Genomic DNA, 23,612 nt, shown 5'->3' on the forward strand with positions numbered 1-23,612 from the left:
GAAGCCTCCAGCCTCCCTGCCCCCCACCCTGAGCCGTGCACACCCCTTCCGGTGAGAGCACCAGGCACGCACACTTCCCATACAGCCAGTGAGGAGCACGCACGCCTCGTGGCTAGTTCCCCCCAGGAGGAGAAAAGGCAAACCGTAGAGTGATGAGGAAAGTAGGTCCAGGCCTGCCGTCGCGAATGCTGGCTGGACGTGTGCAGCTGAGGGCCGAGTGGGGAAGAAGGCGGTTCCATCCCTTTCGAGGTCTTTCCCATCTGATGCTGCCGCTCTTCTTATAGAATGGCTTTTCTGTCCAGGGGGAACACGGGACTGATTTTGGCAGCTTTCCTGCTCCTGTGGCAGATTTCCAGCCCCCCCATCCCCCCCCCCCCCCCCCATGCACACACACTCTTAGGAGGGCAAATAAAACTGCAGTGCAGGGGGAGGGAGTTGCCTTCCTTTAGGGCGATTCCGCGCACACGCCTCAGAATCCAAGCCTTTGTGTTTTGGTTCTGACACGGACCTTTGTTCACAGTAGGACTGGGAACTTTCGACAGTTGTTTTTTATGTTAGATTCTCATAGGAACTACTGCCCTCCATGCCTAGGAAAGGGTCTGGAGGATTCCACAAAAGCAGTTGATCCGCCCTCGATCTCCTGTTTCTCCTGGTTGTACTGCTCGGTTTTTCAGTATTTGCTGCGCGGCCGCATTTTAACCTGCATCTCCCCCCCCCCAATTTTCCCCACGTCTTCTTGATCCTAAAAAATAAGGATCAAGAAGATGGGTGGGAAATCGGGGTGTGTGTGTGCAGGTCAAAATGCAGCCGTGGGAAATTGAGCAGTACAGTCGGGGGGCAACAGGAGATTGAGGGCGGGACAACCACTTTTGCGGAATCGGGTTCTGAGTGCTGATGGTGTCTCTATCAACCTCTCTGCACGTCTTTTGATTCCAGCCCTGTGTTCAGATTGTGTTTTCCAACAATAAAGCATCTGACTGTGTTTGCTGATGCAAAGAACTGGACTGAGGTCTGGAGACCAGGGTGGTGCATGACTCTGGAGCTCCACATTTTTCTGTGGCAAACATGGAGCTCCCAAACCTGTGCTTCCTACTAATCCTGCCACGGAGGCATTTGGAGGGGAGAACTGGTTAGAGGGGAGGCTTAACCCTTTCTCCTTTGTAATCCTTCCCCCTCAGCCATTTAAAAAAATGTTTTTGGTTTTTTACCTGGACTAAAAATGTCTAGCTGCCATCTCCTCTCCCCCATGGCAGGGGGGGGGGAGAGGATGGGGGGGCCAGTGACTGGGGGAGGCTAAAGGTCTGACGCCCACACCGTTTCTCCCCTGCAAAATGTCCCCTCCAAGCCTGTGTTCTTGGTAACGGACAAATGTGTGTTAATGAGCAAATACCCAGTGACAGAATATAGTTTTGCCTTTATTTATTAACTTTATTTATATCCCCCCTTTCTCCCTAATGGGGACCCAAAGCAGCTTACATCATTCTCCTCACCTCCATTTTATTGTCACAACAACCCTGTGAGGTAGGTTAGGCTGAGAGTGTGTGACTGGCCTAAGGTCACCCAGCAAGCTTCCATGGCACTGGGGGGGGGGGGGGGGGGATTCAAACCTGGCTTTCCCAGATCCTAGTCTGACACTTTAAACCCTATACTACGCTGGCTCTAGAATATAGAATTTGGCCATCTGGGGACTAGAGGGTTTTCTGGTCCTATCCAGTCCTGCGTTCCTGCAGCATGAACAGCGGGTTCCTTTCCAGGGCTGTCTCTACTGTGTTGTTTCCTAAGGTCAGGGCAGGGCACAGAGATCGCTTGAGTCAGCTCCGTCGCCTTACATAACCACCCAGGGTGGCTGGCATTTTATTTATAGATCGGGGGGGGGGGGGTTATGCCAGGAATTGCTTGCTGCAACAGTACTGATGGTTTCTCCAAGCCCAGATCTTGGTGCCTCCGACCTGCCGTAAAACCAAGATGCTCCTTTCAAAAACACACACACACAACATCGCAAACCTTCCTCAAGGCTAAGAAATTCAACTGCAATAGCAGCCTTTGCAGGAATTAGCCTCGCAGGTCAGAGGCATGGAGTGTTCAGTGTTACAAGGATGTACAGGGCAGAACCCGTTTTGTAAAGTAAGATTAAAAGGTAAAGGAACACTTCCTGGCTTGGGTGCAACGGGGTACCCTTCTTAGCCCCCCGAAGGTTTTTGTGGAAGCTCCTATGGGAGGGGGGCTACCGAGACTTTGGAATTAATCCGCAGCCGCTGCCTCTTGCCTCCTCTCCCCTCTTCTGAAGTAAATCACTGACTGTGATAAGCACTGGCAAGCGAAAGGCGGAATTGTAATGCAGAAGGTCCCAGATGGGAACTCCACCAACAGCATCAGAGGAAAGGAGCGACAGGCCCTTTGGACTGATGTTGCAGTGACTCAACCACTCTCACTGAGGTTCAGTGCTGATTACAAAGTCAGAAAAACAAAATATCCCTGACCTGGGTAGCCTCAGCAAGCCCGATCTCGTCAGATCTCGGAAGCTAATCAGGGTCGACTCTGGCAAGTCCTTGGATGAGAGACCTCCTTGAAATACCAGAGCCAGGAGGCAGGGGCAGGCTTTATTCAGCCACTTCTCTGACTATCCTCCAGGCCCCCAGTAGGGGTCAGTCACCAGAGGACGCTGTGACTCCCAGATGCACACACACATATTACAATTAAAAAATCACCCCACCACCAAAAAAAAAACACCCAATGGAATAAAGAAAACAGTATACAGTGCGGCAACTGGCTTAAGAAATTTTGAACACAAGACAGTACAAAGGTAATATACAACCAAAAAATGCAATAATTCACAACCCTCCTTCCCCCTTCAGATGGTGGTCTAATCCTGCCATTGCAAGAGCAGTAGTGCTGGGTCCTCTGGCACAGGCGCTGACCCCGATTAAGCGGGACTCAACAGCTGCATCCTTGCATTAGTCTATAGATGGATCTCACTTTGTCCAAGGGTGTGCAAACTCATTCCAGTGAAATCGAGAAGTGTGTGGTGGTGGGGGTTTTCAAATTGAGAAGGAAACTGACAAGCAAACACAGCAAGCCCACATTCCTCTAGATCAGGAGTGTCAAACATGCAGCCTGGGGGCCGGATGAGGCCCCCGGAGGGCTTCTATCAGACCCGCAGTGCAACTGGCTGTCTTCTGTTTCTTCCAGTTCCACTGCTGCTGTGTTATCGTAGGTTTGCAGCTTACAGATACACACCTGAACAGCATACTCAGGATTGCAACAGCACAGACATTTTGATGCAATAATTCAGAGCAAGAGGTGTCAGTTATCAGACACTGTTAAATAAACAAAATATTGCAAGAGTGCTAATGTTTTAAGCGTGTTTTTAGTTTTAAGTTAAAAAAAAACTTTGTGTTTGTGTCCTTTATAAAGTTTATGTCTCCGGTACCTGGCATTACATTTTACGACACACATGGCCCGGCCCGACAAGGCCTCATTTATGTCAGATCCGGCCCTCATAACAAATGAGTTCGACATCCCTGCTCTAGATCCCCTAGCTCTCCAAAGAAAGGATTTTCCCGCTTCTCTGAAGGAGGCTGAAACGACAGGAAATATTGTAATGGAGCTGAGTTGGACGCTTCAAAATGAAGTAAGACAGCTCTGGAAAACTGAATCAGATTTAGAGTTGACGGGGAAGAGCTGGAGAGCAGAAGTCAACGGGACAGTCTTCATTTTGGCTGTTCTCAGTTGCTGAAGGAGCCAGAGTAAAAAGGCTTTCTCTCAAGATGGCTTTCCCACCCTGACCTGGATAGCCCAGGCAAACCCGATCTCATCAGATCTCAAAGCTGGGTTGACTCTGGCAAGTACTTGGATGGGAGACCTCCTTGGAATACCAGAGGCAGGGGCAGGCTTTATTCAGCCACCACTCTAATTATCCTCCAGGCCCCCAGTAGGGGTCAGTCACCAGAGGTCAACGTGACTTCCCGGTGCGCGCACAAACGCACATGATTTTTTTTTTTAAATGATGGCTTTCCCAATGGATGCTGCTAGAGGAGGGGTTGCCCATCTGTTTCAGCCTGCAGGCAGCTTTGGGATTCTGACACAAGGTGCTGGATCAACCACAAAATGGGTGCTACAGGAGGTGAAGTCAATCACAAGATGGCTGCCGGAGGAGGTGGAGCCAACCCCAATAAGTCAGAGAGTGACGTTATGTACAACTCTGAGGCAACTCTTCAACATTTTAGGTGGACACTGTTTAATGGGATGCTTTTTAAAAGATGCTATGTAAAATATTTTCCCTTGCATACACACAAAGTAAGTACACACGTTAAGCTAGCTAAGAAACCCTCGTCTGGCAGTATCTGTCTTAGTTGTCCAGGCCTCTAACATGCTTATGCAAAAAGAGAAATGCTGCTGCTCCTGGCTACCCCCTTTCTATGAGCCCTTCTCTCCTGAGCCCAGCCATCTAGGAAGGGGCCGTGGCTCAGTGCTAGAGCATCTGCCTGGCGTACAGAAGGTACCAGGTTCAATCTCTGGCAGGGATCATTTCCTGCAGAAGCACACAGGAGCGGAGCTCTGGCAGTAAAGAGCTCAGGGGGCGGGCACATGCAACAAGCCCCACCCCCTGCTCCCAGCAGCCCTCAGTCAGAGCAAGAAGCAGCCAGGTAAGTTGCAGAGCCCCCCCCTTGGCCCCCCCGGTCCAAAACAGTCCAGTGGCACCTTTAAGACCAAGTTTTATTCAGGTCCCCCTCCTCTGGGAGGGCAGATCCGCATGACCCCCCCCCCCAATAGCTAGCAATCCAACTATTTGCACAGTTAAAGTACCTTACAGAAAACCACTGTCAACATTATACCACAAACATGAAAGGCTCAGCAAGCCCCACCTGGCCACACAACTTCCTAAAAACATTTGGGGGGAGGGCACCAGGAAAAGTGTCTGCAGGCCCTGCTGAGCTAGAAGATGGTGTAGCCCCCATGGTTAAAGATATAACGGCCCTTCTTTTTTTACAGCACCATCCCAAATAAGTGATCTTTAAGCAAGTACCAGACGATCCATGTCTTTTCAGGACTACAAAGGAGTTCCTGCTACAAGGGCACATGAGGATGGTCTTCTTATGAAGAACAATGAAGCTAGACCAAAAGATATAACTGCCCTCTTTTTTTTACAGCACCATCCCAAATAAGTGATCTTGAAGCAAGAATCAGACGATCCATGCCTTTTCAGGACTAAAATATCCAAGTATATTAAGACATTGCTCCTGAAACACTGAGAAAAATGACGGTTACTGAAACCTGTGATAGTGGCATTAGCAGAAGCAAAGATAAAATACTGTTGAGGATTCCCATTTAATCTGTAGGTTAAGTAGGAAGGCGCTACTTGGTAAGTTCCGGAATTGGATCAAGGGCGCCTTCTACTGGCCACACCAAAGATCTCCACACTAGACATTCCAGCAGATCCAGTTACAATATCATCAATGGGAAGCTTGTCACATAAAGGTCATAGGGAAACAAATCCCAAGACGCGACCCAGTATTTTTCTACAAACAGCTGAATTAATACCTCAGCTCTGAAGAAGGCAGAGTGACGAAGTGAATTCTGCATGGCTATTCTGCACGAGGAGGAAACGGAATGGCTTCCATATCAATACACTGAGAGAGGGTAGCTCACCTCTGTTGCACATGGCTAAGCTGTTGTGCAAATTAACATGTTTCTTGTTGGTTCCTGCCCTGAGCCTTGCTGTGCAGGGGAGTGCGGGCTAAAAGTCTAATAAAATAAAAATAAAACAAATAAATTTCTAGTCTTTATATTGGGTTACGCTCTTACGTCTTTAAACATCACACTGTGGGGAGGTCTAACCCTTGGGCTCCTTCTCCTTTCCTTCACTCTGGTGAACCAGGAATGACACCATGGCTGGGCTAGTAGTTCAGCAGTTCGAGACCCGGGTGCCACAAGGCGGAGTGAGCTCCCATCTCTAGTTTCAGCTCCTGCCAACCTAGCAGTTCGAAAGCAAGAAATTGCAAGTAGATAAATAGGTACCACTTCGGTGGGAAGGTAACAGCGTTCCGTGCGCCTTGGTGTTTAGTCATGCCGGCCACATGACCACGGAAACGTCTTCGGACAGCGCTGGCTCTTCGGCTTTGAAACGGAGATGAGCACCGCAACCCTACAGTCGGATTCGACTGGCTTTCGAGCAAGGGAACCTTTACCTTTACCTTACGTCTTTAAACATCACACTGTGGGCTCCTTCTCCTTTCCTTCACTTTCCTTCACTCTAGTGAACCAGGAATGACACCATGGCTGGGCTGATAGCTACAGGGAATAATGGGAATTTAATGGGAATTTAAGTTCTCATCATGGGACCAGTGCACGTGGGGGCAGATAGGAAGCAGGTGCAGGAAAAATAAAATGCAGTCCTGCCACCCCTGAAAGGCTGACTGAGTTGGATACCCACAGAAGATGGCCACTTCAGCTGTGATTCGTGGCTCCTTCTTCTGAGGGAATCCAATTCAGTCAGCCTTTCAGGACTCATGTGTGTTTGTGCATATTTACGGTTGCCACCTTATAGTCTAAACCTCTACACATGTTCACTCAGTTCAAAATGCAGTCTGACTTACAAGTAATTCTGCTTAACAGACTTGCGTGAGAGAGCAGCCGCCCTCTTTCGATTGGGGCTGTTACTTACGAGTAAGCCCCCAGTGAGTAAAGCAAGACTTCCTTCTGAGTAAGCACGCTTACATTCCTCGGGCCATGGAGCATTTTATCCCCACATTTTTTTTAACATAAGAAGAGCCATGATGCATCAGACCAAAGGCCCATCAAGTCCAGCATTCTGTTCACCCTCGTAGCCAATGAGCTATCTCTAGGAATCCCACCAGCAAGAAGACTGCAACCACATCCTCTTGTCTGTGTTCCTCAGCAACTGATACAAAGAGGCATACTTCCTCTGGTATTTGAGGGAGCAGATACCCATCACGATTAGTAGCCCTCGACAGCCCAGGCCTCCATGAATTTCTCCACTCCCTTTTCAAAGCCTTCCAAGTTGACAGCCATGGCCAAATCCTGCGGCAGCAAGTTTCACAAGTTAACTATAAGCTGTGTAAAGAAATACTTCCTTTTGCCCGTAGAAAAGACCAAGAGTCCAGTAGCACCTTAAACACAAAATATGTGGCAGTGTCGGCCCTTTCGTGAGTCACTGCTCACTTAAGAACATAAGAGACGCCAATGTTGGATCAGGCCAAAGGCCCACCCAGTCCAACACTCTGTGTCACACAGTGGCCAGAAATACCAGTGCCATCAGGAGGTCCACCAGTGGGGCCAGGACATTAGAAGCCCTCCCACTGTTGTCCCCCCCCCCAAGCACCAAGAAGACAGAGCATCACTTGCCCCAGAGCCCCTATCTATACCTTGTGGCTAATAGCCACTGATGGACCTCTGCTCCATATGCTTATCTAATTCCCTTTTGAAGCCGTCCATGCTTGTAGCCGCCACCACCTCCTGTGGCAGTGAATTCCATGTGTTAATCACTCTTTGGGTGAAGAAGTACTTCCTCTTATCCGTTCTAACCCGACCGCTCAGCAGTTTCATGGAGTGCCCACGAGTATTCTTCGGATACAGCTTCATTTGTCCTATATATTGAAAAGTGAAGGATTTCAGATGCCAAATTACTTTAGCAGGCAAATTACAATAGCAGGTGTGATATGCAGAGAGGGTAGTAGGTGTGGAGAAATCAGCATTGGTAATGAGACAGGAAACCTAGGTCTCAATTCAGTCACGGTGGGTGCATTGTCTTGAGCTTCCTTATCAGTTGCAATTCAGCAGTCCCTCTTTATAATCTCCCTTTGAAACTCCTTTGTATGAGAATTGCTACTTTTAGGTCAACAACTAAATGTCCTGGAAGATTAAAATGTTTCCCCACCGGTTTTTGAATGTTGTGGTTCCTAATGTCAGACTTATGTCCATTATTTTTTGTCAAAGGCCTGTTTGTCCAGTGTAGAGGGTGGAAGTGCTTTGCTGACACGTGATGGTGTAAATCACATTAGAGGATGAGCAGGAGTATGAACCTGAGATGGCATGGCTGATGTTGTTGGATCCACGGATGGTGAAGAGCAAAGTTGGCCTCTTGGTTTGTTGCAGGCCTTGGTACCAGAGTCCATGTGACTGTTAAGTAGTTTGTCTTTGCGGGTGAGAAGTTGTTTTAGGTTAGCAGGCTGTCTTTAAGCAAGAAAAGGTTGCCCCCGCCCAGCGCCTGCGCGAGGGAAGCGTCACTATCCAGCATGGGTTGTAGGTCAGGTCATTAATAATGCACTGAACGGGCTTGAGTTGTGAGCTGTAGGTGACCACCAGTGGTGTTCTGTTGTCATTTTCCTTGGGCTTGTCTTGTAGCAAGCTGTCCCTGGGTACCATTCTGGCCTTTCCAATCATCTTTCTCCCCATATCAGGATACTGAAGTTGCAAAAATGCCTGTTTGCAGATCCTTGAAGTGCATATCTCTATCTGAGGAGCTGGAGCAGACATGCAACTATAGCGTGGGGGCTTGGCAATACACAGTGGATAAGTTGATGTGGTTGGGGTGGTTGCTGGAGGCACCTAGATAGGTTTGCTGATCTGTCGGTTTCTGGTATAATGTGGTACTTATGTGTCCCTCATGTGTGGACACTGTGGTGCCCAGAAAGTTTGTTTCTTGTGTAGAGTAACTCATAGCTAGTTTGATGGTGAGGTGGAAGTTGTGGAAAACCTGGTGAAATCTCTCTGTAAGAAGCAGCGATTGGATTTATTACCCCATCCTTCACTCAAGAGTCTCAGAGGAAGAAGCATTGGATTTATTACCCCACCCTTCACTCAAGAGTCTCAGAGTGGGTTAGAATCGCCTTCCCCTCCCCTTCCCCTCCCCACAACAGACACCCTGTGAAGTAGGCCTTCTTTGCCATGGCTCCAGACAATTAAAAATCCTGATCTATTTCCTTTTGTCTGTCCCCAGTCTCCCACCCATCAGTGCAGGACCCGGCTGGGTTCCAGCTGTGCACTGTCTCCATGCCATGCATAATTATATAAACCTCATGTCTCCCTTACTTGCCTTTTTTCTAGGTTACACAGGCCTAAGTGTTTTTTTATTATTTTTAATTGAATTTCCAATCAAGTTTACATACACATCAATTACAAATTTACCTAGACATCAATCTCAATAATAATAAAATATATAATTCCAGCTATAACAGATCACCACATAGGTCATATGTATCTTATACAACTATTAATCCTAACAATCATTTGGCACATTATTAATTATTTCACAATAATGTAATAAATCTATAATATTGGGGATTTCTTTCTGTTGCTTCAAATACTGTAATATAGGAGACCACGTCACAGAAAAATTAGATGGTGTTCTTTGAGAATAGGAATCATGAAAGGCCTAAGTGTTAACCGACCCTCATAGGGCTGCTGCCGCCCCCTATTTCCGTTGCTCTTTCCTGCACCTTTCCCAAGTTCTACAATATCCCCTTTCAGGTGCGGTGACCGGGACTCCAGACCACGACAGTGTACGCAGGGGTTAAAAAAAACAACACCTGTTGAAGTGTTCCTGGACTCTGATACATTTCTACCCGCGCACGGCCCAACTCGCTCCGGACACGGAACTCGACCCGCACGTCTGGATTGGCCCTTTCAGTACACCCTTCCTGGCCGCAGCTCCTCCCCCGAATTCTGGGCGGAAAACTCGCCACGGAGCCTCCCCGCAGCAGCAGCAGGAGGAGGAGGAGAGGGAAGCCGGCGGCTCTTCCTGGCGGGCCTCCTCCAACACTTCCTCGGGTGGGTCTTCAGGGTGCCGACCCGTTTGCCCTGGATTTCCGAAGCCGGCTGCCACGTCGGTATGTTGACTTCCGAGTAAACGCTCCGGAGCGGGGGGATCGGGACGTCTTGTCGCAGCAGGAGCGCGGCAGCCCCCGTCCGGACTGCAGTGGGACTCCCGCCGGGCACGAAGTCCTGGGCAGGGCCGCTGCCCGTGGCAGTAAATCCGCTAAGCCCCATCATCGGGCTGCAGGGGGCTTCCCTCCCTGGGAACTGCACTCCTGGGAGGCGGGAGAGCGGGAGTCCGCGGGGCCTTCCTGCGGGAGAGGGTCATCCCCGGGCCGAGCAGAGGGAGATCCGGATTCCAGACCGTCTCCAGGATTTCCCTCCCCCCGGGGCGGGGGGGGGGGGGCGGAGGCACCAGACAGCGAGGAGGCACACACACTTCCCTCCATCCCAGGGGCTCTGAGGGGGGAGTGGCTCATTTCTTTGGCGAGGGGGCCGGGCCCGTTTCCTCCCGGTCGCGGTCGCCTGCTTCGCAGGTTCCCTCTAAGCTGTGGAATCTTGTGAGCAAAAAGTCTACTTTGTGAGCTACCGGCATTAAAGTTGTGAGCGAGTGATTTGTCTACTGCATCAATTAGTTTGCTCTGGAGCCCTCCTTCCCGAGCTAAGACAAAAGTGTGTGAGCCGGAGGCTAAAAAACTATGAGCCAGCTCGCTAGCTCACCCTAACTCAGCTTAGAGGGAACACTGTTCGCAGCCCCTGCAGGTCCACTTGGGGTGGGGGGGCTCGCTCACGCTGGAAAATTGGGGAAAGTCTCTCAAACTTCAGGCAAAGGAGTTGTGCTGGTTTTTCACTTTGCCACCCCTCCTGCTATTCCAGTTGACCTCCAGACGACCAAGAGCAGCCCCCTTGGAGGACATGGCTGCTTCGGAGGGTGGTTCTGTGGCATTATATCCTGCTGAGGTCCCGTCCCTCCCCAGTCCCCCCCTCCCAAGGCTCCATCCCCCAAATCTCCAGGAGCTGGCAGCTTAAGTGGGAACGTGAACCAGACACCCTCCCCCAAAGGGTCCAGGCCTCTAGAGGAAATTCAGAGCCCCCCAGTTAGGTTCTGGTATTTTTGACAACCGGGATCGTGTCTCGGTTCCCCATGCCCTGTAGAAACGCAGCCTCCTCTTTTCCAGGGAGGCACTCCCAGCCTTTTTCCTTGGCTTCCTGTGCTGAATTGTTCTGTGTTCGAAGACAAGTGTTGACACAGTCTTGAGTTCTCCCGACTCTTCCTTTTTAAAATGACTAAGCTGTGGAGTCTTGTGAGCAAAAATTCTACCTTGTGAGTTGCTGGCATTAAAGTTGTGAGCCAGCAATTTGGCTGCTGCATAAATCAGTTTGCTCTGGAGCCATCCTTCCTGAACTAAGATAAAAACATGTGAGCTGGAGGCTAAAAAACTGTGAGCTAGCTCACACTAACTCAGCTTAGAGGGAACCCCGCATAGGAGGGCACCTGCTTCTGACAGGGAACTGTTCGGCATGGGAAGCTGAGACCCACAAGGATGAGTCCTTAAAAAATAACTTGGGGCCAGGCACACTCCCCCCTCCCTCATTTGGGCCGCTTCTGCTCTCAGTGCTTCCACATAGTCATGGGGCCATTCCCCATCCACCCCCCTAACCCAGCCGGATGATTAAAAGCTTTGGCAGAGCCTGGGAGGGGGCCACCCAGATGAAGTCGCCATCTTGTATTATGATCATGCTTTTATATTGTAATCTTAATGTAATGCTGTTTTAATATATACTGAATTTTTAATGTATTGTTTATAAATATGTTGTTAGCTGCCCTGGGCCTGCGACTGTGGGGAGGTGCGGGATATAAATATAGATAAATAAATAAATAACCACCACCATTCCCCTTGCCTCCTCTGGAGAACTTTTTGAAGCCTTTTTAAAAAAAATTGTACAATTTAATTAAGTTGAAATTTGTATATAAATTTTAATTTTATTTGTATACAAATTTAGGAAAACCTGCAGAAGAGTGGGGGGGCAGAGGGGGAAGGGTCAGCCGTGCTGTGCAGGAGCCCCCATTGGAGAACGAGGCAGGGTCAGACCTCGGTACAGAAGTGGCCCTGAATGCTGAGCCATTTTCTCCAGGGGAACTGATCTTTGTTGCCTGAAGATCAGTTATAATAGTGGGAGGTTGGCAGCCATGTCCTTACATCAGCACTGGTGAACAGGGGTCATTTCCTGCAGGAGCGCACAGGAGCGGAGCTCCGGCAGTAAAAAGCCCAGGGGGTGGGCACATGCAACAAGTCCCACCCCCTACTCCCAGCAGCCCCGGGCCACGAGGAGCAAGAAGCAGCCCTCCTTCTTTCCTTCTCTCCTTCTTTCCCTTTCCCTCCTTCTTTCCTTCTCTCCCTCTTTCTTTCCCTTTTCCCCTCCTTCTTTCGTTCCCTTTCTTTCTTTCTCTCCTTCCTTCCTTCCTTTCTGCACAGACCTGTGTGTTCCCTCCCCCCAGCTAGCAATCCAAAACAGTCCAGTGGCACCTTTAAGGCCAGGGTTTATTCAGGTACAAGTTCTCCCTCCTCTGCAAAGACAGATCTACACGTTAATAGCACGCTTGATGAGGTCAGGAAGGCTCCCGTTTTCCTGGCTTTCTGCAAACGGTGCAGAATTATTCAGGAGGACTTCTTTACGCAGGAAATAGGGCTGTCCTATAAGGAAATCATTCCGAAAGGTGCTTTGGTGAAGGAATAGAGACTGTAGACTCTGCAGCTGTGTACTGTCTGTTGCTGTAAGTACGCTCCTGTTGGGTGATTTCGGCATTGTTTAGCGTGTCGTGTTGAAATACTTACTTTTTTGTTCAGCATTGTTTCAGATCGGTATCAGGTTTCTGCTGTTTTCAAATTTCTGCAGCCCAAACCCCATGGCATTGTCTGTTGGATGTCCCAGATGTTGATCGTATTGACTTGCCCTGTATTATCTGCCTTGAGTCTCTGAGAGAAAGGCAGACTGTGCCCAGTGCAAATAAACAAATGGAGGTGCACGGTCTCTACGTACTCCAGTGCCTGGGGACCACCACTCTTTGGAAACTGAGCATTGTCCACAGCTTCTTTATTTCTGCAAGACAAACCCCTCCCCCCAAAAAATAGTTTTACAAAGTTTTATAGTTTTCCAGGGAACTCCCACACCACCACTCATGCTCGTGTGCCTGTGGTTAAATCAAGAGAAAGATCATTCTGGGAAAGACAGGTTATGAGGTGGAATGAAGGAATTTCTGCCGAGGCCTGCTCGACCTGTTCTTCCTACACCGTTGAAATCTCGCTTGCCCAGTTCTGTTCTGCTGCACACTTACAATGGTTGCCACCCGAATGCAATGATTTTTTGGGTCTATATGAGTTTTACACATTAGCCCATGAAAGGTTTAAAAAACAAAAAACTGGCTGTCTCATTTATTGGTTTGGAAAATTCGTATGCCCCTTTTCCAGGGAAACGAGTTGATGTGGACTACGAAATAAAACTTACTCAAGACAAAGCCATAAAAGTTGTAAAGAGTTAAAAACCCAGTGTTAAAAACCTTCACCCACACAGGTCAATTTTAGTAATTCGTAAATGGAAAGGGAAGGAATTTATTTTCTTTCTTTTTTTCAAATTTACCCCACTTTTCTGGTAGACTGCAGAACTTGTTTCTAGGGTTAATATTGACAAATCACAATTTGGGGAGGGGAAAGGACAGAAATAACTAGGGGTGCCGGCTCTGGGTTGGGAAATACCTGGAGATTTTGGAGGTGGCGTGGAACCTGAGGAGGGCGGGGAGGGAACTCAGCCAGGGTATAATGCCACAGAGTCCACCTTCCAAAGCACGAACTGATCTCTGCCATCTGGAGTTCAGTTGCAATAGAAGATCTCCAGCCACCACCTGAAGATTGGCACTCCCTGAAAATAACCCTCTGTTACCCTGTCTGATCGTTAATCAGAGCCCATAAAAAGCAGGCTTAAACGGTTTGGCTTTACACCATTTCTGGAGCCTCTGAAGGGTCCGTGCCTCTCTCACCACTTTGGGAAAGCTTGTTCTAAAAACAGGGAAGAGACGTTTTGCTTACAAAACGTTCCCTGCCTGCAGACTGGTCAACTGGACATCTATACCCAGTCAGATACTAGAGTGGATTGTTAAACGGCTAGACTGTGAGCATCTAGAAAAGAATGGATTGATTACTTAGGGCCGGCATGAGTTGATCAAGAATAGGGTTGTGTCAGCTTATGCTGCCATGATAGTTAAGGAGGCCATGGGCTTCCCCTATTCTGTGTATTAATTACTGCTGCATTCCTTCTGTGCTTCTTCTTTGCTGTAACACTGTTATCTCTAAGTGGTGCAGGTGGTGTAGAGTCTAGGCCTGGGGGAACCGTGGGAGCGCTATCGGTTCCCAGCCTCGGCTCTAACGGTCTGAGGCTCTTTCTCCCGTGCGCGGGAATATGGCTAATTGGCCTATGGTGTGTGTGTGTGTGCGTGCATACGAATGCCCTATATCCCATTATGTTTGTAGGGGAGATACCATTCTTAACAGTGCTTCTGTCAACGCATCTATAGCTCTGCAATAAAGTATTACCTTTCTGATAAGCATGTACTTAGTTGTTGGCTGTGGGTTCTGACAGGTTGCCATCTCCCCGTTGGGAAATACCTGGAGATTTTGGGAGTGGAGCCTGAGGAGGGCGAGATTTGGGGAGGGGAGGGACTTCACTGGGGCATAATGCCATAGAGTCCACCTTCCAAAGCAGCCATTTTCTCCAGATGATCTTAGCTCTGTTGTTTGGAGAGCAGTTGTAATAGCCGGAGGTCTCCAGCCACCACCTGGAGGCAATACTGGATTGGTTCCAGACTAAAGTAGTTCTCCGTTCTCATTGGTTCCACCCACCCCCCTGTTATGTATGGAATGGAATGTTGTATGTCTTGAGCTTGAGCCTGACGCAAGGTATTGTAAACCGACCTATCGGAACAAGGGAAGTTCTGGAGGGAAGCAAAGTGATTGGTCTTTATGTACAGTATTTGATTGGATGTTATCTAACATGTGGGTGTGGCTTGCCAAGCCTGGACTGTTTAAAAAGGAGCCTGTTGCTCCATTGTTTGTCTCATTCTGGTTCTTCTGTCTTCTGTTTAGGCTTGCCAAGTCCCCCCGGGGGGCGGGGGAAACCCGCCCTAGAGGCCCATTCCCCACCGCCGGCAGATTGGGCCCCAGGGGGAGCCCCACCCCGACGTGCGCGTCACCCGGAAGTGACGCGACCACGCCGGGCACACTGGGGGCGGGGCCTCGGTCATCCAAGGGAAAATTCTATGGTTTTCCCTCGAATGGTCGTGGCCCCGCCCCCAGCGTGCCCGGCGGCGTCATGTCACTTCCGGGTGACATGCGTGCGGCGCGCACTCCAGACGCCAGCCAGGAGTCCCCCGCTACAGCGCAACACCCGACTTGGCAACCCTACTTCTGTTCAATAAAGCTGTTATCACTGTTCACCTGCTGCCTCGAGTCTCGTATCTAACACCCCAATCATTACAAGATGTCATGTGCGAAGCCACTAAACGGTGGCTTTCCAGGCAGCTTATCAAGGAAAACTGAAGGGGTGGAACAAGTATTTGAGTTGCTTTCCTAACTGCTGAGCCTTAAGCAAATATCCCCGCCTGTTTTCAAAGGTGGGGCTGAGATGGGATCCTTCCTGACACAAAAAGCTAACAATAACTCATCAGAGATAGAAAAAGAAAAGTAAGCATACCTGGCAGCTGCAGTGGACGAAGCACTCTGAACTCGTTCTTGTGAAAGCTTTTTTAAGACATTCCATTCCTTGTCTGTATTGCTGCAGAATTCTGTCTCTGTTCCATTCACTGTTGTCTATTAGCAGGCAAAAGATGCTCAGCAACTGTCTGGCCATTTAAAAATCCTAGAATGAAAACCTAGAATGAAATGTTATAGAATCCTCTGTTCAGAGGCAAGATGGCTGTTCTGGTTGGGTTATGGTCTTCTTGCTAGCTTGGCAGTGCCCTTCTGAACTTGCCAGGGGCTTTATTTAGGTCCTTTCAACCCACCTTTATCCAATGAAGGAACAGATGCAAAAGACCACACTCTTAGATACTGTTTTGTGCCCAGTAAGAAGGAATCTATCAAAAAGTTTCTGTAGAATAAATTAGAAGAAGAAAAGATTGGATTTATACCACTTCACTCGGAGTCTCAGAGCGGCTTACAAACTCCTTTCCCTTTCCCTCCCCACAACAGACAACCTGTGAGGTAGGTGGGGCTGAGAGAGCTCCGACAGAAACTGCTCTTTTTCAAGGACAGCTCTTGTCAGAGCTATGGCTTGCCCAAGGCCATCCAGCAGCTGCAAGTGGAGGAGTGGGCAATCAAACTGGGTTCTACCAGATTAGAGTCCGCACACTTAACCACTACACCAAATTGGCTCTCAATCAAATTAGTATTGCAGATTGCAGTTCCAGTGATCAGTGCATTTCACAAATGTTGCCTTGCCGTTCTTACATCAACCTTTTAAGGTGTACCACTCTTCACCATACTGTAGATGGGGATGACTTAAATCCAGGCTGCAAGGTAAAGAGCTTCCAGTACGGCCAAAGCATGCTGTATGTGCATGCCGAAGATGACATTGTTAATCTAAAAGCTTGACCAAGATAGAGATTTGGTGTTGGAAAACTATTTGTTTTGGTGATGGAAAACTATTTGTTTTCTGCTTGATCTTTCCGCTTAAAATATAATAAAGGGTAGCTCTAAGAACTGCCTTGCTGGGCGAGGCCAAACTTCCATCTAGTCCAGTGTCTGTTCTCAACAGGTTACAGCAAAGACCTTCCCTTGCTGTTGCAGATGGTTGCAGTGCTTCTCCTATAGGCATTTGGGCTTTACATAGAGGTGTCACGGGCTTTTGATTCCACTGTTTGCAGTATTTTTCTCTATGCTCTGTGCGTGGGTGTGTATATCAGTGAGGGAGGCACTTCATGTCTCCAACAAAGTGGACTGTGGTCCGGACTAGCATCTGGCATTTAGCAGTATATTGTACATGGAAGTTCCATTTCAATATTACACAGAATAGGTCACATTGCCACAAAGGGCATGAAGAACATTCACATTTCCTGATTTTGTAGAACAGCTTTGTGCATGCTGCATTAACAGGAAATACCAGGAATTCAAGGAGAAAACTTTTGCATGCAAATCAGGTGGCCAGCCACTGAACTGTGGCGATCCCCTCCTAAGGAACCGGTTTATACCGAGTCAGTCTGACGCTTGTCCCCACTCGACTTCCTGAGTTCCGTATTGGAGATACCAGGGACTGAACGGGGACCTTCTATATACAGAGCAGGTGCTTCTCCACTCCTTCCTACTCTAATTTGTTGTTCTTTTAGTTTATGTTGTTATGTTACCTAATTATTATGTATTTATTAATGCATGCTCCACTTTTCGCAGCATTTAATTTTGTTACTTTCTTTATTAAAAAGGTTCTGCCGGTGCCTTAAAATGACTACCTCTTGAGTTGAGATGACCCCGTGCGGATAAGAGGAAAGCCATAAGGAGAAAGTCACCGTTGAAAGAAAGAGATGTCCCCCCACCTCCCTTGGTGCTCTGTTTGCATGGTGGCAATGATATTCTGTGCTACGCTGGAGCCGTCGCAGAGTCAAGATTGTTCCACAGAGAAGACTGAGAATGCCACTGTTGATCTCAAAGCGGCCCTCTCCAGAGGCGTCCGGGGGTCCGATCCGGTTCACGTGGCATCTTGGGAAGCGTGCGTCAACACTTGCTGTTTTGGACACAGCATATCAGGTAGAAAAATACACTTTGGGGGTATCAACTGCAGACTTAAACTGGTAGGATAGTCCTTTGTTCCTTCTCTCCAGAGAACAGCTCACCTGTGAAGACTTTGTAGGGCAGACACATGCTGTGAGGAGGGATTTGAACCTGGGTCTCCCATGTCCTGGTATGACACTCTAACCCAGGGGTGTTGAACTCATTTTTAATGAGGGCCGGATCGGACATAAATGAGACCTTGTTGGGCCGGGCCATGTGTGTCATACAATGTAATGCCAGGTAGCAGAGATATAAACTTTATAAAGGTCACGAACACAAAGGGTCTTTTTTTACTTAAAATAAAAACATGCTTAAAACATCAGCACTCTTGCAATATTTTGTTTATTTAACAGTGTCTGATAACTGATACCTCTTGTTCTGAATTATTGCATCAAAATGTCTGTGCTGTTGCAATCTTGAGTATGCTGTTCAGGTGTGTATCTGTAAGCTGCAAACCTACGATGATGCAGCAGCAGAAGCAGAACTGGAAGAAGCAGCAGAAGACAGCCAGTTCCACTGTGGGCCTGATAGAAGCTCTCTGGGGGCCTGATCCGACCCCCGGGCCACATGTTTGACATCCCTGCTGTAACCCCTACAACCAAAAGCTGAATTTTGCAACCAGCATTCCTTGTGCAGAAAAATTCCTTGTTTCCTCTAATTTTGTTTTTGGGGGTTTTGCATAATTTTGTCTGGTTTTGCTAGTCACAAGAAGCCCTCTGGGGGCCTGATCCGGCCCCCAGGCCACATGTTTGACACCCCTGCTGTAACCCCTCAACCAAAAGCTGAATTTGGCAACCAGCATTCCTTGTGCAGAAAAATTCCTTGTTTCCTCTAATTTTGTTTTTGGGGGTTTTGCATAATTTTGTCTGGTTTTGCTAGTCACAGGGTGCGTGGACAGGGAATTATTGCTGGGTACTGAAGCTCTGTTCCAGTCACACAAACTGTTATTCAGCCAACCTGATGGGTGCTAAGTTTCCAGCCGGCGTTGTGTTGGATCCCATGGATCTAGTCCACTTCTTAGGTTCTCCTGGCTATTCTACATATGATGATTATTATTTGTCCACTAGTGGAGGGGCCTTCCTCCAGTGGAAGGGAAGACAATCTTTTCACATCAAGGAAAGCCTCCTTTCGCTGGTGGGAAGTACCTGGGCTGGCAGAATGGACCCATCCATTACACACTTTCCAGAGCACCTTTGTAGCTATAAGGTCAACAAACCTGTATATAAGAAAACAAGATAAAAAATAAAAGAAGAAGAAGAAGAAGAGATTGGATTTATACCCCGCCCTTCACTACCCAAGGGAGTCTCAGAGCGGCTTACAAACTCCTTTCCCTCCCCCTCCCCACAACAGACACCCTGTGAGGTAGGCGGGGCTGAGAGAGCGCTTGACAGAAACTGCTCTTTTTCTTGGACTTACTGGGGCAGAACTGAGTCTGCAGAGGTGGTGCACCTCTTCAGGTGATCCGTCTTGAGACATTCAGGGCGTCCTGCAAGTTTCCAGAAGGCTCTGAGGGATTCTGGAAATCCGAATGGTGATTCTGTTGCACAGGTCTCCAACGTGGGGCCCGTGGGCGTCATGGGGCCTGCTGACGCCTTTCCTTCTGCCCGCCAAGTGTTTTTAGAAAGTAGGAGGGGCCAGGTGGGGCTTTTGTCCCACAAGGCTTCTGATTGGCCATTGGAAATTTGATTGGTTGTGCATATTTTTTTAAAATAATTTTTATTAACATTTTAACAGAATATACAAGAATGAAGTGATAGCAGTGCAGCTTACAAACAGGGTAATTTGACATAATGCATTGTTACATTCGCATTACTATGTTAGATCTTACAATCTGTCATTAGATTCCTTGTGGCTTCCAAGTGTGTGTGTGGTATCTCTTAAGTATTTGTTGAACCCATTTGACTGGTATGTGGTGGTGGTGGTGGTGGTAGTTATGTGTTTCTTATATATAGATGGCTGTGCATATTTTTAAAGAATGTTGGTTTGGCAGCTGCCGCCACCACAGCACAAGGATCGTCGCCATGTGACCAAAGGTAAGCTGTGGTAGCCATTTTGTGGCTGCCTTGGCCTCCTGGGGTAGCTATTTTGTGGCAGTGCCTGCCTCGCTTTGTCAGAATTCCAAAGGTTCCCACAGGCTGAAAAAAAAGGTCCATTGAGTCTAAGAGGGCAGCCCGGAATGAGGTGAAGAGCTTTCTGAAGTTACAACTGGAGCTGCGTTCCCCTCCCTCATGTTGCGGGCCATCAGCACCCCAAGACCTAAAGAGTTAGCAGATTTGCAGTGAGCTGGGAGACAACTTGAGCAAGGCCTGGGCGAAATGTCTATCCAAATCTGATAGAACGTGGAACAGGGACCACTTCCAGGCCCACGAAGTTCTAAATCAGCTCGATACAAAACGTCTTGCTTTTAAAAATGCATTTATTCTGTGTGCTTGTGTTTTCCAGGTGACAAGAAGTGCAGCTTAGTCATCTTTAAGCCCCAAAAGAGAGGCAACGCCCCCAATTGCTACCTGTTTCACTGCCCCACAGAGGGAGCCTGTCCATTGAAGCAAGCAGTAGGACTGGTGACCTACAGAACAATAAGAGGTGAATGATAAGAAGACAATGGTTAAAAATTGGGTGATTCACCGGGGAATCCTACCATCTGAGTGGAGGTTGCTAAATTTGACAAGGTTCATAGACATCTCAAAACGAGGGCACCTTCTAGAGAAAGTGGAAATGGAAAATATAGGACGCATTAAGATTCCCTGGTATGAATATTTACAGGTATCCCATCTTTTTTACTCCATGAAGGGCGTTATCCCCTTCCATAGCCCGCCTACATTTTTTGAGAAAATCTTGACTCCAGAAGGCTTCTGGAAAAAAGGCTTGATCTCTTTAATATATAAAAATATATTAAAAAGTAATAAACCCTCCGTTGAAGCCTATCAACTAACCTGGGACAAGGATCTGGGTAGATCCCTCACAGAAGATCAATGGACCCAGATTTGGGGTTCCTCAACCTTCAATACTAGAACAATGTCAATACAAATGTAATCTGCCAAAGTTCTCCTGCGATGGTCTCTCACTCCCTTCGTACGAGGCACTTTACAATGTAGCTGGAAGCTCAGCTAATAGTTTTTGAAACAGGTTCAGGTCAGGTGGGGTAGCCGTGATGGTCTGAAGCAACAGGACAAAGTTGGAGTCCAGCGGCACCTTTAAGAACAACAAGGTTGAATTCTGGGTATGAGCTTTCGTGTAAAGGCACGCTTCCTCAGATCATTAAAACCAAGGATTTTGTTGGGCCCCAATGTTCAGCAGCCAAAACATGAATTGCCTCCTCTGGACACACTGTTTGTACTCACATGTTCATAAGTATGGGAATGGTCCTCTTCTAGACATTTGCTCAGGTGCTTAATGCTAAAAGACAACGATGACGTCAGTGATGAACACATGAAACTTGTGAAGCTGCCTTATACTGAATGAGACCAGGTCTATCCATGCCAGTATTGTCTACTCTAACTGGTAGTGGCTCTCCAGATCTCAGGCTGAAGTCTTTCACATCATCTACTGCCTTGACCTTTTCACTGGACATGCCGAGAAATGAGCCTGGGACCTTCTGCGTACCAAGGAGATGCTCTACCACTGGTGCCCCTCCAGTTTGGTGTAGTGGTTAAGAGCACAGACTCTAATCTGGGAGAAATGGGTTTGATTCCCCGCGTCTCCACATGCAGCTGCTGGTGTGACCTTGGGTCAGTCACAAATTTTCTCAGAGCTGTTCTCTCACGAGCAGTCCTCAAGAGAGCTCTCTCAGCCCCACCTACCTCACAGGGTGTCTGTTGTGGGGAGGGGAAGGGAAAGGAGATTGTAAGACGCTCTGAGACTCCTTTGGGGAGTAAAGGGTGGGGTATAAATCCAATCTCCTCTCTCCCCCCCCAATCTTACTTATCTTTAAAAAATCACACCCTTCTCAAACTAAGCCCTGTGGCAGAGGCCTACCAAATAATTCAGCAATGCCTTAAAATCCATTTAAGAGTCCGCCAGAATGTTGAAAGCAAATTTAAATAATTTCAGCCTTTCTCTAGAATTCCTAAACCGCATTCCTTTTTTAAATTAATTTATTTATTGGATTTTTTTATATTGACATAAAGAAAAAGAAAACTTCAACTTAACAGAATTACATATATGCAGATATCTTCCTCAGCTTTAAATAAGTGTCTCTACTTTTAGTTCTATTGCACTCATAGATAAGCCTTATTCATTAAGTTAAACCAAAGTTTGACTCTTTCAACCAATTGTAAAAACTAGACCAATATTTTTCATAATTCTCTATACTTTTTTCTTCGATAATACAGGTTAATTTCTCCATTTCTGCTATATCAAACAGTTTAAAAATAATCTCATCTTTAGAAGGTATATTTCCCTCCTTCCATCTCTTAGCAAATACAATTCTTGCTGCTGTTAAAATTTGCATTATTAAATATATCTCTTTTTTCTTAAATGTATCTCATATCACATTTAACAAAGAACATTCTGGGGTCAATATACAATTTTTCCCTATTATTTTGTCCACAATTTCTTTCACTGTAACCCAATATTTTTTTGTTTTACTACATGACCACCACATGTGGTAAAAAGTACCAATACAATGGTTACATTTCCAACAATTTTTCCCTATATTTTTGTTAAACTTATTTAACCTTGCGGGTGATATATGCCTTCTATAGAACATTTTACAATATTTGCCACCTATAGAACATCTTTACAATGTTTTCTTTAAAGGCACTTGTTCTTACAAACTTTATGTTTCTCATCCAAATTTTATCCCATTGTTCAAAGCTTATACTATAACCTATATCTTGTGCCCATTCTATTATCAATGGTTTCACCTGCTCATCTATCATTTTCCACTCTAACCAAAAATTGTAAGCTTTTAAAATAAATGTTTCCTTTGCGCCAAGCCAGATCTTATCTAGTTCAGTTTGACTTTCATAAAAACCCACTTGTTTATCGTTAGACCATCTTGAAACCACATTCCTAAACTTTGCACATCTCGTGAAAATCTTAGCGCATCTTGTGACGCTCGCTAGAGCCCTGGAGCAAGCAAAGATGAGTGGCCCCTGAGGCGTTACCATAGCAATGAAGGGTCTGAGCCAAGTGGGCCTGGGGCACTAACAGAGTTGCTGGGGCTTGGCATGGCTGGCTTCTAGCCACTAGGGCAGCGGCCCACTGGGAAATTGTAAGTTAAATGGCCAGTTGTCCCCTGCCAGAGAAATGTCCAGGCCCAGCCGTCCCTTTCTTGGGTGGATTTATTTATTTATTTATTAAATTTATATCCCGCCCTACCCCGCAAGCGAGCTCAGGGCTGCTTACATAATTCACATAATTTAAAATTCAATACAATATAATAAAACAAGACCTCATAAAGTGCTAGTGCTAATACATTGAATGCATAAGATGGCATGCTGAAATTACCATACAACCAGACAGTTTTGCTCAATGATCTTCCGGAGCACAGTGCTAGCGGCCAGATGGGGAATTCTAAAAGAGGTGGATTATGGGGAGCACGTGAGAGGATGTATTCCTTCACGTTTTGACTGGGGTAGGGCAGTATGCTGAAAAAGGCACTGGACTGGGATCTGGAGAACCACCTAGCCTTCTAAGGACCTCTGCTTTCTTCACCTGGGAATGCTGGAGACACAAAGATTAAAACTTTTGTACGATTTATAGAATTTCTGTGGAGGCTTTGAATTGAATGTCCCTGACTTATATTACAAAATGCTTATTAAAAATAGAATGCACTCATCTGGAAACGAAATAAAAGAGGTTCAGGATGAAGATAAGTGCTGTGGATGTAATTTGCCCTAAACCTTATCTTTTGTCCCTCTGTATCAAGGAAAGGTCTGGTAGGATGGCTATCTATTGGCTAATGCCAATGGTGTCACCGACATACCTCCCTTTACCAGTTTTACTAGTTATGAATACTTGTGGGCAGTAGTGGTAAGATGAAGGATGAAGATAAATATATGTACAGTTTACTTTAGTTTT

The 23,612-nt window shown here is 47.1% G+C and overlaps 1 protein-coding gene across 1 annotated transcript in view; it reads left to right on the top strand.

Moving 5' to 3' along the window:
• Positions 1–9,743: 9,743 nt before the first annotated feature.
• The window catches only part of MANSC1 (MANSC domain containing 1), a 15,532-nt gene continuing 1,663 nt past the window's right edge, over positions 9,744–23,612 (top strand). The window contains exons 1-3 of the mRNA XM_015409516.1: positions 9,744–9,848; positions 17,243–17,564; positions 20,031–20,171. Of these exons, the coding sequence (XP_015265002.1) occupies positions 17,342–17,564; positions 20,031–20,171 (364 nt within the window). The 5' untranslated portion in view covers positions 9,744–9,848; positions 17,243–17,341. The remainder of the gene's footprint in view (positions 9,849–17,242; positions 17,565–20,030; positions 20,172–23,612) is intronic.

Source organism: Gekko japonicus, unplaced genomic scaffold (assembly GCF_001447785.1).
Source record: "Gekko japonicus isolate JY-2015 unplaced genomic scaffold, Gekko_japonicus_V1.1 scaffold1158, whole genome shotgun sequence".
NCBI lineage: Eukaryota > Metazoa > Chordata > Lepidosauria > Squamata > Gekkonidae > Gekko > Gekko japonicus.